General features: G+C 30.6%; 2 protein-coding genes across 4 annotated transcripts; one reads left to right on the top strand and one right to left on the bottom strand.

Annotated features, from left to right (window-relative positions):
* The first annotated feature begins 1,556 nt into the window (after positions 1-1,556).
* On the top strand, positions 1,557-11,360 carry LOC115878530 (myb-binding protein 1A). The gene is made up of 6 exons (XM_030895054.1): positions 1,557-1,833; positions 1,893-2,081; positions 2,134-2,316; positions 2,405-2,611; positions 2,671-3,385; positions 8,757-11,360. Exons 1-6 carry the CDS (start codon positions 1,663-1,665, stop codon positions 10,973-10,975), a joined length of 3,684 nt encoding a protein of 1,227 aa, XP_030750914.1. The 5' UTR covers positions 1,557-1,662; the 3' UTR covers positions 10,976-11,360.
* LOC115878531 (transcription initiation factor TFIID subunit 7-like) lies at positions 11,068-12,089 on the bottom strand. 3 transcript variants are annotated; one of them, XM_030895056.1, is made up of 4 exons: positions 11,919-12,089; positions 11,458-11,865; positions 11,264-11,318; positions 11,068-11,203 (listed from the first exon to the last, which is right to left on the bottom strand). In XM_030895056.1, the coding sequence occupies exons 1-4, from the start codon at positions 11,982-11,984 to the stop codon at positions 11,145-11,147; spliced, it is 588 nt and encodes a 195-aa protein (XP_030750916.1). In that variant the 5' UTR covers positions 11,985-12,089; the 3' UTR covers positions 11,068-11,144. The 3 variants fall into 3 exon arrangements, with proteins under 3 accessions (XP_030750916.1, XP_030750917.1, XP_030750915.1); XM_030895057.1 differs by having other exon boundaries at positions 11,124-11,318; positions 11,458-11,654; positions 11,757-11,865; XM_030895055.1 differs by having other exon boundaries at positions 11,124-11,318.
* Between the last annotated feature and the right edge of the window lie 976 nt (positions 12,090-13,065).

The following is a 13,065-nucleotide window of genomic DNA, read 5'->3' as shown; positions in this document are numbered from 1 at the left end:
CCTTACAGCCATAGATAAGATGTCAATATGGTTAATCCATAAAAATAATCTTTAGCCACTAATAAAAATCTAACCCTACTTTTGTTTTAGGGTTAGAACATGGTTAGAACCAGGTTAGAACGTTAGAACCACAAAACACATACACAAGGAGAAGTGCGAGCGCCTTGCTAAATATTGGAAAGTGAAATTGACGTTTAAATTTGACACTGTTGACAAGTCTACTGCTACTAGCGCCCCCAATATCGCTTGTAGGAACTACGGACTAGATTGTCACGCATGGCGGGAAGTTTAAAAAAATAAAAAAATTTAATTCTTCATTTATTTTTAATTATGACATAGATAAAAACACAAAAAATACACCATTTTTTAAAAATATGTTTAATATCAATATCAAATATACAACAGAAATTAATTTCACCACAATAAATTAATAAAATTAAAAAATAATGTTACAAGTAGATCAAGAGACAAAATTAATTATAACAAAACTGAAAAAAATGGCGTCATAGATGGCTTAGAAATGACGATATATATCATAATTTTGAAAGTAAAATTATATAGGAAATGTCATCGATCATCATTTTGAAGCCAACTGGACGATTATTTCAAACATACAAGCTGAGTTCGTTCATAGTGCTCTGAGAAATCTAGATAAACAAAGAATAATAAATTAAAAGTATTCCAGGGAAAAAGAGAGGAAAAACCTGTATCGTCTCTGATATCTGTCAGGGTTTTGTTGAAAGTGTCATCTTTTTGCTCGAAGTTTTCAGGTCGATTAAAAAGATGACATTTACAACAATACTTTGCCGTAACTTTCACAAATATCAGAGAGAGAGTACAGGTATTGCCTCTCTTTTCCTCTGGGATGCTTTATATCTGTTCTTCTTTGTTTACCTATATTTCTAAGAGCATAATGCCAAACACGACTACAGTATATAATAATTTCAATATCCTAAGTGGAAAGAAAAAAGATCACCTTTCTGTTTTGTACTATGGTCCCTTTCTTCCGATGGCTCATCTCGTTGATATTTAGGAAGGTATCCATAAAATATATATTTTATTATCGGTCCTGGGATGAAAAAATATAAAATTCAATTTCATTTGATGATCCTTTTCTGTCACCTAAATCAGGAGAATGACAATGAGCATGTTAAGATGAAAAAAAACTTATTTATCAACACTTACCTACACGTTAGTCCAAGGAGTTTTATCAAAAACCTATATTTGCCTAAATAATTTATGTATTCAATTTACAAAGCAAACTGCAGCGTGTAAACAAAAGAAATAAAATGGCGACAAGTCAACTCAACGACCCGAGAAGGAGAAAAGTGGTGTTCGAATAACAAATTATGGGTCACCAAAATTGTTTTTGTCTCCTTTCAACGCACACTTTAGAAAGAAAAAGAGATGAACAGTTATACTGAAAGAATGTCAAGGTTTTATCTGTCACTCTTGTCAATAATTTATCGGTAAGGAAGATTCCTAGAAAATCGCTTGTAGTCAAGTTTTCAACCATTTCCAGTTCTCCCATAAGAAGTGTCATCCACCTGGTTAGAACCAAACCAAACCAAACCTTGTGTATGTGTTTTCTGTTTTGTGTTAGAACCAGTTAGAACATACAGCACTAAGTACACTAAAATTTTTTATTATTGATGAAGAAAAATGAAGAACATGGATATTACTGAAAATAATCAAAATCACGAAGAAAATTTTAAAATAAAACGATCAATTCTTGATAATTTTTCAAAGTTGGGACATCAACAAGAAAGCGTAAGGTTAAAGAGTGCAAATAATCTTATTCTATACATTTCAGATAATTATGAAAAGGAAAAGGTAAAAATAGCACAGGAATCCTTATGGTTTTGAATTTTTGTTGATACATATTGTTTTAGAACTCAAATGAACTTAAATATGCCCTTAAAAGATTTATTCGGGGATTAGGAGCATCATCTTTCAACAGTAAACAAGGTTATTATTGTACTTTAGCTACATTATTTAAGCTGGATATTGATTTTGATATTGCTGAATTATTAAATATTGTCGAAAGTGAACTACATAGGTCTGCTAAAAATAGTGATGGTGTATGAAATATCATTTTTTGTGTAACTGTGTATTATTTGATTTTATTCTTAGGAAAATGCTGACATTTGTACAGGAAAAATTCTTTTTTGTGGAGCAGTAATCAGAGCTAAATTGTGGAGTAAATGCTCTGAAGAACTAAAAAATAACATATTAAATGTTTTAATTAAATCTTCCAAAGAAAGAAACTATTTGCTACTACTTGGATTCAGTTTTATTACCGAGCTATTGAATGAAGTAAGTCATAAGGACTTAACATGTACTTTATTATTTTATTACTTTATTTAAACATGGCTTTGGTATAAACAATGCTTAAATATTTCAGATTCCAAACAATCAGCTTGACGATTTAGTTTTAAATTATATAGAACCAGAGGTCTCCAAACCATGGAATGAACAAACACTGGACTCATTATATTTATTATTATATTTGAAAAATAAATATCCGCTTCAATTCAACAATAAGTTTTTCAAAAAGAAACAATTATCTATATGTATAGAAAATTTGCCACACATATCAGATATATTGATGGTAAGTTAAGCTTCTATTTTAGATTTGATTTGGTACAAAAAAAACATTAATTATTTTAGGCAATACCAAGAATATCTTATATTAAACATCCAATATATGATTTAGTTTTGAAGGAGATTGATACCAAACTTATTCATAGTTTCTTTGAAGCTTTAGATAACCACTTAAAAACACCTAACCGAAATAGATTAATGATATTTATAAGAATATTAACAAATGCATTTTTAGACCTGAAGGATAAAGATAAAAAATATTTCATTCATATACCAAATTTTTTTACAAATAATTTTATTATTCAACTGCTCGGTTACTTTAGAACTCTGAATCAGAAACAAAAAGATCCAGAATATGTTCAGTTAGTCCATCACTTATTCGATGCTGTAGTAAATTTAATGAAAATTGAAGAAATTAGCTTCAACGTAAAAGTTTTGTTGATCCGAAAACTTTTATTTAATCCGGGAACATTTGTTTTTGAGAAAATTACCAAAAGTAAGCTGATCCAACAGATTATTTTTACTATGGATTCAGAGGGAATAAAAAGTTTAGCATTATTATATAAGAATATAATAAAAGGTTCTGAAAAAATTGATTCTGAAAATGATAGCGAGAGATGGGTTAACAATGATAGGTTGTACAGTGTTCATCTTTTGATTAAGTTATTAAATTTACCTGGTATGAAATCAGAAAATCAATGGAAAGTTGAACAGCTTATATTTTTGATGGAATTGGCGTTTTTTAGAGAAACGGATAGCAATGTAGGACGAGAATTAGCAGGTTAGTATTTATCATTTATGCTTAAAGGTGCGTTCACACCGGCTGCGCCGCGCCGCGCAAAACATTTTTTTAACGTGTACTTTTGAAGTACTTTTTTAGCGCGCACAAAAGTATATGTTAAAAAGGTAAAGCAGCGCGCAAACCAGAGCGGTGGTGGGCGCGGTGGCGGATGCGGTGGCGTTGCGGAGAGTATTGGTACATGTAACTAAATTGAAGAGAGCACACTACCCCGATCTGGCGAACGCTCCCGCCTTTTCTTGCAGCGAACTACCGCGTGGAACTTTGCGGACGGCGGTATAGCAGATTAGAACGCTGCATGCACCATTTGCCCGCCAGTTCGCACGATATTTAACAAGTAGAATCACCCTAGTTATCATGTGTAATACAGAAAAAAATATTGAAAAAGTGTGTGTGCAACCAATTTTATATGATTTATCTAATAAAGCCAAGAGTAATAGTATATTGTTTTATTAAGAGTCAAAATGATACTTTTCGTGGCGACGTTATACGTTTGACGCGTAAAAATGCTTTACTTTTACGCCTAGGCGTTAAAATTGCGTTTTTATATTGTCAATCACGTCGTAAAAATTAATACTTCTGTGACTTTGGAAAAAAAGATGTTTGTTCAATGTTCATTATTATAAAAAATGAAAATTTGTAACAATCTTCTCTAAACGGTACTGACACTGACCGCATTGGTGTGCGGATGTTCATGATCGCATTGTGACCGCACCGCTACCGCGCCCGCTTCCGCTCTGGTCTGCGCGCCGCTTAAGGTACGTATTATTACCTTAAGGTGCGTATTCATTATCCGAACGAACGAATGAAAGTGCGGTATATTTAGACGGGGACCGAACGCGGCCGTTCGTTCGTTCGTTCGCTCGACCATCCGTTTCGAGTCGGTACATCAAAGGCGTTCGCCAACAAATGCCTCCGGTCTTCTCGTGCGGTCCCCGTCCATACCACTAGCGAACATTCGTTCGTTCGTTCGTTCGTTCATTCGGATAATGAATACGCACCTTTAATGGTGTGGATCCGGTGGCTGACCTTGAAACGAGTTTTTGCTGCATATAGTCACAGACACTACGCATGCGCACATCTTCGATGTCGCCAGTTTGCAAGTTATTTTAGAATTATTTTCAGTAGAAAACAAATATGTGTATTTCAGTGTTTTTGTCAATATATACCATAAGATTGAAAAAACGGCGTCCAGTTGGCTGGGAAATGACGATTGAGGACATTTGCCATATAAAATGACAGCGATCTTCATTTCATAGTCATCGCTGACGCTATTTTTTTTCAATCATAGTACGCGGTATATTTATATTATTTTAATATTTCGCACAACACATGAACGCTTATTATATATTTTCATAGTTAATAAAATTAAATAGAAATAAAACTCTAGATTCCTATAATTAATCTAATTGCTCTAGATTATTATGCTATGTTTAAAAAGGGCTTTATTAAAAATTCGGGAAATTAAAAGGGATGTGTTCAAGTTTTTTCTTTTTTTTTAAATTTTTAAATGCTGTAGCTCCATGTCATGTTCATAATAGTTTTTTTAACATTCCATCAAAACTACGGAGGCCTTTAAAGGCCTTTTAGCCTCCGTAATTAATATTGTAGAATCAGCTTCAGCAACATTAACAGTTACCTTGTTTAATTCTGCTTATATATATATATATATATATATATATATATATATATATATATATGCATTAATTTTTCTGCTACCTTAAGATTTCTCTATTCTTACACCTAATTTATGTGATTTTCTTAGCATATATGATTTATAAACCATATTTTTCCTAATGGAAGGATGGAATAGGATATGCAAAATTAAGATATTTTAACATTAATTTTCCAGACAAACCATAATATAGTATTAAGATTAAGACATAACAAGTATTATAAGAAAGATCTTAATATAAATCACAAAGTAACTAAGTCTTAATTTGGTCTTGTATAAACACAGGTATAAAACTAATAAGATCAAAACTCAACCTTCACCATATTGTCAAGATTTGGTATTATAGGAAACAAGAAATTGCAGTAAATTAAGAAAAGAATATCAAAGTACACGATATTAAATACTGTAATGTATTCTACGACACAAATCATCTCCCTTCTAAAGAGAAAAAGATAAAACATAAAGCTTATTTTAGTCTTATCAACACACTCTTCGATAAAATATATGTCTAAAATTGCTATTAATCCACTAACTTGATATTTTTAAGAAATTATGATACAAACATTATAATCAAAGTATATTATATTAGTAACATTATAGGTAAAATGTTACCTCTATCTCCCATTGACGTGTATTGTTCTATAAGACTTGTCATGGTAGTTCTTCAATACATCAATACATATAATCAAAACTATTGTTGCCTGAAAATAAATAGAAATTAAATAACTTGAAAGAAATAAAATAATTCTAATAAGTTTAAAACCATTAAGAAAAAATCCGTAAATGATAATTTTTAATTCTAATGTAAAATATATAAATAAATGTTAGTAGTATTACAATTTTATATATTCATAATGCTTTCATTTCACAATCTTCATTATCTTTCTTACCTTAATTTTGGATATCAAGATAAATCTGAAATTATAAAATTAATTATAGAATTTGTATTATTATTGATATCGAAAAAAAATCAACTGCAAATAATTCGAAAATAAACTGCAATTTGTTGCTTGCGTAGTATCGATGATCAAATGCAGCAAATATGGGCTTCAAGGTTAGCCACCGGATCCACACCTTTACCGTTAAAAAAAATTATTTGCGCGGCGCGGCGCAGAGCGGCGCAGCCGATGTGAACGCACCTTAAGATATCATTTTATCTAAAAGTCCATTTATACATAACGTTTTACCCAATGACTAAAGACTCCAAGGACAAATGAGAGCAAGACTAAAGACTCCAAGGACCTGAGAGCAAATTGTGCCGATGTCACCGAACAGTGCCGTGGCACATATTTTTCTTAACCTAGCTGTTTGAGCAATATTTATATTTTTTGATAATTGTTTTGACTACGCCTATGGTGTATCATACTAATTAATTACGAAAAAAACGCATTAAAATGTTAACAAAAGATACAAAACTTGTATCGACGTATAGCACATATCAAGTACATATAGATGTTAATTGAAATTGAAGAATAATTATCGAATTCAATAAGAAAACGCTAAAAAGTTGGAGTGGACATGTTTATTTACCTATGAAAGGTAACTTCTGGCTCTTTCTTATCGCTGCTGCTTTTACACTTGAAAGCTGAACAACTAATCACTATTGTAATAAAGTTTATACAAAGTTTACTACACACAAACTATTAAAAATCGCTAAAATTATCGCTGGTGACCAAATAATGACTCATTGTTTGCCATCAAAAGAATGGCCTCTAAAGTCACAAATTCTGCTGCAGCCCGTATATGGGCGTTATATGTCCTTATATTCTTTAGTCATTGGTTTTACCTGTCAGGGAAGACTGATTAAAGGTTATCTTACACACTGGAAGTTTTACCTACGGTTTTATTAAATACCCTTGTGTTAAATGTGTTTAGTTAAGTTGAAAGAAAACGTTGGGGGGGAGGGTAATCACCGCGGCCTTAAAGATCTTTATCTTTGGAGCATTCTCCGCCGGTGCTGCCACCATCGGAGAATATCGTAAACAACTAGTATATACAAATAAATGGGTTTAAATAGCGAGCATACGAAAAATGTATTATTTAATTATTCTAAAAGTGTTAGGAAGTATAATTTGTGACAATTCTAAAAATAAAAATAAAAAAGTAAATATTTTGATATCTTCAGAAGGTCTAACTTGTATTATAATTTATTATTCCAGTTAAAAAAAAACTTTTTAGATGAGTCCAACTACGGTAGCGAGCAGTTTTAATCACCGGTTGTGCTAGTGGTGTCATAATTGGGGCTATTTCCGTTATAACGAAATTTTTTAAAGGTACATAATTATAATTTTAGAAGATGTTCACAAAACATTTAATCACTAGTTGATTAAAAAAAGTATACCTACTATTAATATTGCAAACTATGTATATTTTATCCCCTCATAATATGTCTATTTCATTTTTTGATTATGTAATGAGCACTTTGTTTACTCACTTGTTTCGTCGAACTGCTTGAATTCATTTTTGCTTTTGATCAAATCGGTGTGAGAAACTATGAAGCTATAAAATGTTTCAGGAGAGTTGAATATCCGGGAAAGTTGAGTTATTGAATGTTATTGCACCCAACAACGCCCTAACGACGCTCATTTTATTAACTTTTGAAATTGTCACAACACAACACGACGCCTGGTTCGAATTCTTTTTCACTTATTTTTTACTACCCGAAACAGCGTTACATCACACAAACCTCGTGCCTGAGTGTTTTATAGTCTCAATAACTGCACTAACAAAAACTTAAATACTTAAATATAATGAAAAAACCACGATTTCAATATTATTTTAATGCGATCAATATGACGGCGGCGTGAAATACATACTGATAATTTCTGATTTCTGCCGTTGAAGCGCTGCGGTCGGAATTTGTTGAAATCAACTGAAATGCACCAAGCCTATTGTGTCCCCCTACATCATACATGGAATTTAATAAAACACATGGAATTTAGTAATAATGATAAAAATCTCACTAGTATAAACAAGGATATCAAAAAAATTTTGTGAAACCATGCAAAAATACTAATTTTTCAAAAGTCACTTGTTGATGATACTATAATATATTCATATTATTTTTGTAAATTTACTTTTTTTCAGTGTATGCAAAACAACAGTTGTGTGTAAAATGTGTTGTAAAACTAAATGATCTAGTCAGTTCTCTAGACAGTCTTCTTTTTTAATTCAATTCAAGTAAAACATCTGTTTTTTTTTCGTACACACACGAGGTTTTATTTAAACATTTTGACTGAACAGGTAAAACCTTGAGTAGACGAGGCTTAATAGAACTGCAAAATGTTAAAATTGGCAACAGCGCATTTTATTGGTTCCTTTTAAATTTAAATGAGGTATTCAAAAAACATAATTTGGCCGTAGGTAGATGGACTTTAAATTAGGCTATAATGTCTCAATAAACGTGTGTGGTTTCAACTTTTTTTCGTATTTCTCTGTTTTTTTTTAATGCAAATTTGATTGCTTTGAATATTTGCATTTTAAAATTGAATGTTCTACATCAAATTTTTATTATTAACAAACGTCAACGGCCAAGTTATTGCTGCTTCGAGTCGGCATTTTATATGTAAAATTAAGGGAAATATCATCAATGTTAATTTCCAAGCTAACGGGGCGCCGTTTTTTTTTTCTCGATCATACGGTATCTTTACAGTTAAAATATATTATGTATTTTTTCAGATTCGATCAAGACTGCTTTTTTTGGAGCGTTGGATTTACGACTATCCAAACTGGAAGAAGTTCAGTTTGTGTTGTCCCAATTAGTACACTATCTTTCTTCTAAATTAACACCCGAAAATTACGAAAATATATTAAGAATGCCTTTAACAACCGAAATATATAACTTATGGCAAAAAACGTTTAATATTGTCGTAAAAATTGAAAAGAACAAGAAAAAAACAGGAATAAAGTCGGTTTTCCTAACACTTTTCTTGCATATGAGTTTACAACTATTTAATGACGTTAAACTGGCTGAAGATTCTTTAACCGAATTATTTAATTGCTACGAAAGAACTAAAAAAGAAAAATCTGATCGTCGAAATTCCAAGAAATCCGAAGAGAGTTTTGCAGTGGAAAATGGTGATGACCCCCTTTGGATTGAAGTTGTGACCGATCTCTTTTTAAGTCTTTTGTCGCACAATTCACATTTGTTAAGAACGGTTATTAATTCTGTTTACCCACATCTATGTGAATATATGACTCCAACGACTATACACCAAGTTCTGAGCGTTTTGGACCCAGAAAGTGAAAACCCTCTTTCAAAGAATCAAGACACTAGGGACCTGTCGGATAATGATAGCGACGAATCGAAAACCGATGATGGCTCAGGTTCTGATTCAGAGGGAGAATCAATGCTCGATTCTTCTCTCGACGATGAAACAGTGTCAGATAAACTTAAGATGGCGTTACATCAAGCTCTATTTGTCGGAGGAGTACCTTCTGATGACGAAAGCATCGATTTGGATAAGTTAAGTGAAACAGAAGGCGAAACTCTTGATAAAGCTCTTGGTGAAGTGTTTAGGCAATATAAACCTAATATCGGAAAAATGAAGAAACAAAGTAAGGATCAAGAGGTCCTAACTCATTTCCGTGTTCGAGTTCTGGACTTAATCGAGATATATTTGGATTCAGTACCTTCGATGTACCTAACCTTAGAGATTATGCTACCTCTTTTAAAATCACTAGAGTTTAGTATTAGAGATCATCATCAAAAACCTTTGAACAATCGATTAAAAGGTCTTTTAAAGAAACTGGTGAATTTGAAGAAATTCTCAAACACTAATGACGTTAACGATGAAAATTTAGTGGAGTTATTGAAAAGTCTCCTGGATAAGGGAACGAAAAATAATAATTTAATACAAGATATGGAGCAACAGATTGCGGATTGTTGCGTTTTCGTTATCAAATGTTCAGATATTTTGATAAACAGTGATGACACACCTAAAAAAGTTAAAAAACATTTGTATAGTAACATTTCTAAAGTACTATGTGAAGAAATTCATAATTATTTCAACAAGAGAGAATGCCATATTCCATACATTTTATTTAAAACCTTGATACGATTATCTTGGAATGGTAATATTGAATTAGCTAGAAACTTACTGAATTTTTTGTTTGACGAAAATATTAAACAATTTAAAAAAAGTCAAGTGCTGGAATTGCTCATTATGTTCTATTCAAATCAAAGGTTTCTAAGTCAGAACTTGGATAACGTGCAAGATATAATGTCCGCTAATGAAAATGAATTTTGTATTAAACTTGTAGCTTTTCTGAATAGCCTATCAGAGGAACCTGATCGAAAAGATATTAAAGATAGATTTATTTGTTTACTGTTTAACTTTTTAACGATACTTAAAAATAGTTCAGTCAAAATAAATATAAATTGGACTGACCTTGGAAATTATGTCAGAGAATATAGGAGCCACAAAAGTCTTTCGACAGACGCGAAATCAGCTTTCAGTAAACTGTGCCGGTCGTTAGGTATATCTAATATTGTTCAAATGAAAAATAATATTACTAAAGTTTCGAAATCTGTAAATGAAATAGAGTCGACTGAAACAAGAGAAAATGGTAATAACAAAAAGAAAGGAAAAAAGGATAAAAATAAAGCAGTAAAACTCGCAGATGATAGAACGGAACATTTGTTAAATGGACTGGATAAAGTTAATTTAAACATTGCAGAAATTAACACGCTCGATCAAGATGAGAAGAAAAGTAAATTGGAGGTAAAGAAAAAACACATAAAAAATAAATCTTTAAACAATCATCAACAAAATGACACCACACCAACGCAAGGTGATACCCAATATACTGTTGGTCCCAAAGAGAGTATAGTAAATAAAAGAAGACTTTCCGAGAATACGCCAGTGCCATCGAAGAAAAAGAAAAAAAATAAGTAGTATTTTTTATGTGTTTTCTAATTATTTAATACAGAGGAACTTTTTTACAATAATAAATATGTTAATTTAAGTTTGTTCAAACAACAATTTTAAAGCTTATTAAAAATAAACATGTTATTAACATAAATTTAGACCTTTATGTTATCAATGAATTATACAGATTACAATGTTATATATCAACTTCAATGTCGCTATCACTAGATGTAGTTTGACCAAAAAGAGTTTCATCTGAAATATTACAAAAACAGACAGTTTTTAAAGAGAACTGCATATCTGTAAAAAAATTACTTGCGAATGTTCCATATTTACTATCTTCATAAATGATTTCATATTTTGTAGATACCTAAGAAAAATATTTTACCTGTTCAATATATTTTATATCGCATTGGAGAAATATTTATTACAAATAACTGGTTTAATTGTGTAAATTTATACTGTTTTCTCTGTATGTCAAATATGTTGTTCCATTATATAAAACTTACAGCTTCTACATCAGTTTTTAGTAAGAAATATAATTCTTTTGATATTGACTCATTCTCTTCAATCAATTCTGGATTAACTAAAGTTTTTCTAAACCTTCGTTTTTTTACATTTTTTAATGGAGGTGTATATCCATGGAATAAATCTTTATTAAAACAATCCAAAGGGTACTCATAACATTCGACTATATGACAAATATCTGCGGTTTTATAAGTATTTGTTTTGTCATTTAAAATATTCGTTTTATAAGACTCTATAATTGTGGGAAATGTTCTCAGATAAGCAGATAATTTCTTTTTACCTATATAAACAGTTCCGATACATTTTGCAACATCTAGATCAATTTTTAATATACGTTTTATCTTCTCGGGTTTTGTATTCAATATTTTTTTAATGTTTCCAGCTTCATTCTATAAGAGTATAAACATTTAATATATAAAACTTATAAGTGTCAAATTTTTACTATAGGAAGCCTTAAAATAAACTGTTCTTCAAGTTCCAAATCCACTTCTCTGTGTTCTGGAGGCATTTTAATTGATCTATATTCTAGATCCAAGATTTGTTTTTAATAATTTACAGTTTATATAGTCTATAAAATGAATAACTTTGAATTTTGACCGTTATTTTTTACCAACATGGCAAATATAAAATCCCTCTATCAAAAAAGTTACAGATATTCTTTAAGTATCCTTTAAATTGAGTGCCTGAACGAATCAGATAGGTAACTCTTTTTACTTTCGTGAAATAGAAAAGGAAAATAATAAAACAAGTGACAGTTCTTCCTCTTCTTGCAAAAATCAACACGAAATGGCATAATTGTCAAAAGTAAAATGTCATCAGCTTTTGACATTTCTAAATATCAGACAAATGCAGTCTCTAATAGAACAGGCTCGGAGAGAGATTTATGACGTCACGCTAATTAGATACGGATTAATAAATATGTTGTAGAATACATAATTAATAAAAAAATAATTATTCCTCGTATTTTTGGTTTGTATTTTAAAAATGATATAGTTTACATGAAATATACATAATATACAGTTAATAAATATAATATATACCTATTTATAGTAATAAACACTTTGGCAAATAAACTATGAACCATACAAATGCAGCAAATGTTTTACAATATACAAATAATGAATAGGTACATAAGATAATGGGTAAAATGTAAAATATATTTTAAATTTTGGGGTTTGAAAATCGATCTAATTTAACAAAAAACATTCAATAAACTAATAATAATACTAATAGTGATGTATTATTATTTGCATTCACAAAATTTATATGTATATATATTTTAGTATCAATGTTCGAAAAATTATATTTGCAAATAATACAATATCATAGAAAAAAATGCGTCAGCGATGGCTATGAAATAAAGATCGCTGTCATTTTATAATGTAAAATTATTCTAAAATTCTTGATTTTCTTGGGATTTAGGTTCAGGAAAAACGCTGATTAAGTTTTCATTTCGTTTTCCATTATTTTTTTTGGTTTAAAAAAAACGTTTCGGCTAACATTATAGCCTTCATCAGTGTTGTGTCATATAAAAAAAAAGTGTCGAATATAATCCAAAAAATTGCATATAAAATATTCACAGCACAAAC

This window comes from Sitophilus oryzae, unplaced genomic scaffold (genome assembly GCF_002938485.1).
Source record: "Sitophilus oryzae breed Bouriz unplaced genomic scaffold, Soryzae_2.0 scaffold_1516_pilon_pilon, whole genome shotgun sequence".
Taxonomy (NCBI): domain Eukaryota; kingdom Metazoa; phylum Arthropoda; class Insecta; order Coleoptera; family Curculionidae; genus Sitophilus; species Sitophilus oryzae.
The sequence above is the reverse complement of the archived record's forward strand: the minus strand, read 5'-3'. Positions and strand labels throughout refer to the sequence as shown.

Bases quoted from the DNA above. Each gene is read 5' to 3' on its own strand.
- LOC115878531 (XM_030895055.1), bottom strand. From the start codon at position 11,984: ATGCCTCCAGAACACAGAGAAGTGGATTTGGAACTTGAAGAACAGTTT. The intron at 11,866-11,918 runs GTAAAAATTTGA...ATACTCTTATAG, and splicing joins TTATTTTAAGGCTTCCTATA to AATGAAGCTGGAAACATTAA. The intron at 11,319-11,457 runs GTAAGTTTTATA...TATTTTTCTTAG, and splicing joins TAAAAACTGATGTAGAAGCT to GTATCTACAAAATATGAAAT.
- LOC115878530 (XM_030895054.1), top strand. From the start codon at position 1,663: ATGAAGAACATGGATATTACTGAAAATAATCAAAATCACGAAGAAAAT. The intron at 2,082-2,133 runs GTATGAAATATC...TTTTATTCTTAG, and splicing joins CTGCTAAAAATAGTGATGGT to GAAAATGCTGACATTTGTAC. The intron at 2,317-2,404 runs GTAAGTCATAAG...TAAATATTTCAG, and splicing joins TTACCGAGCTATTGAATGAA to ATTCCAAACAATCAGCTTGA.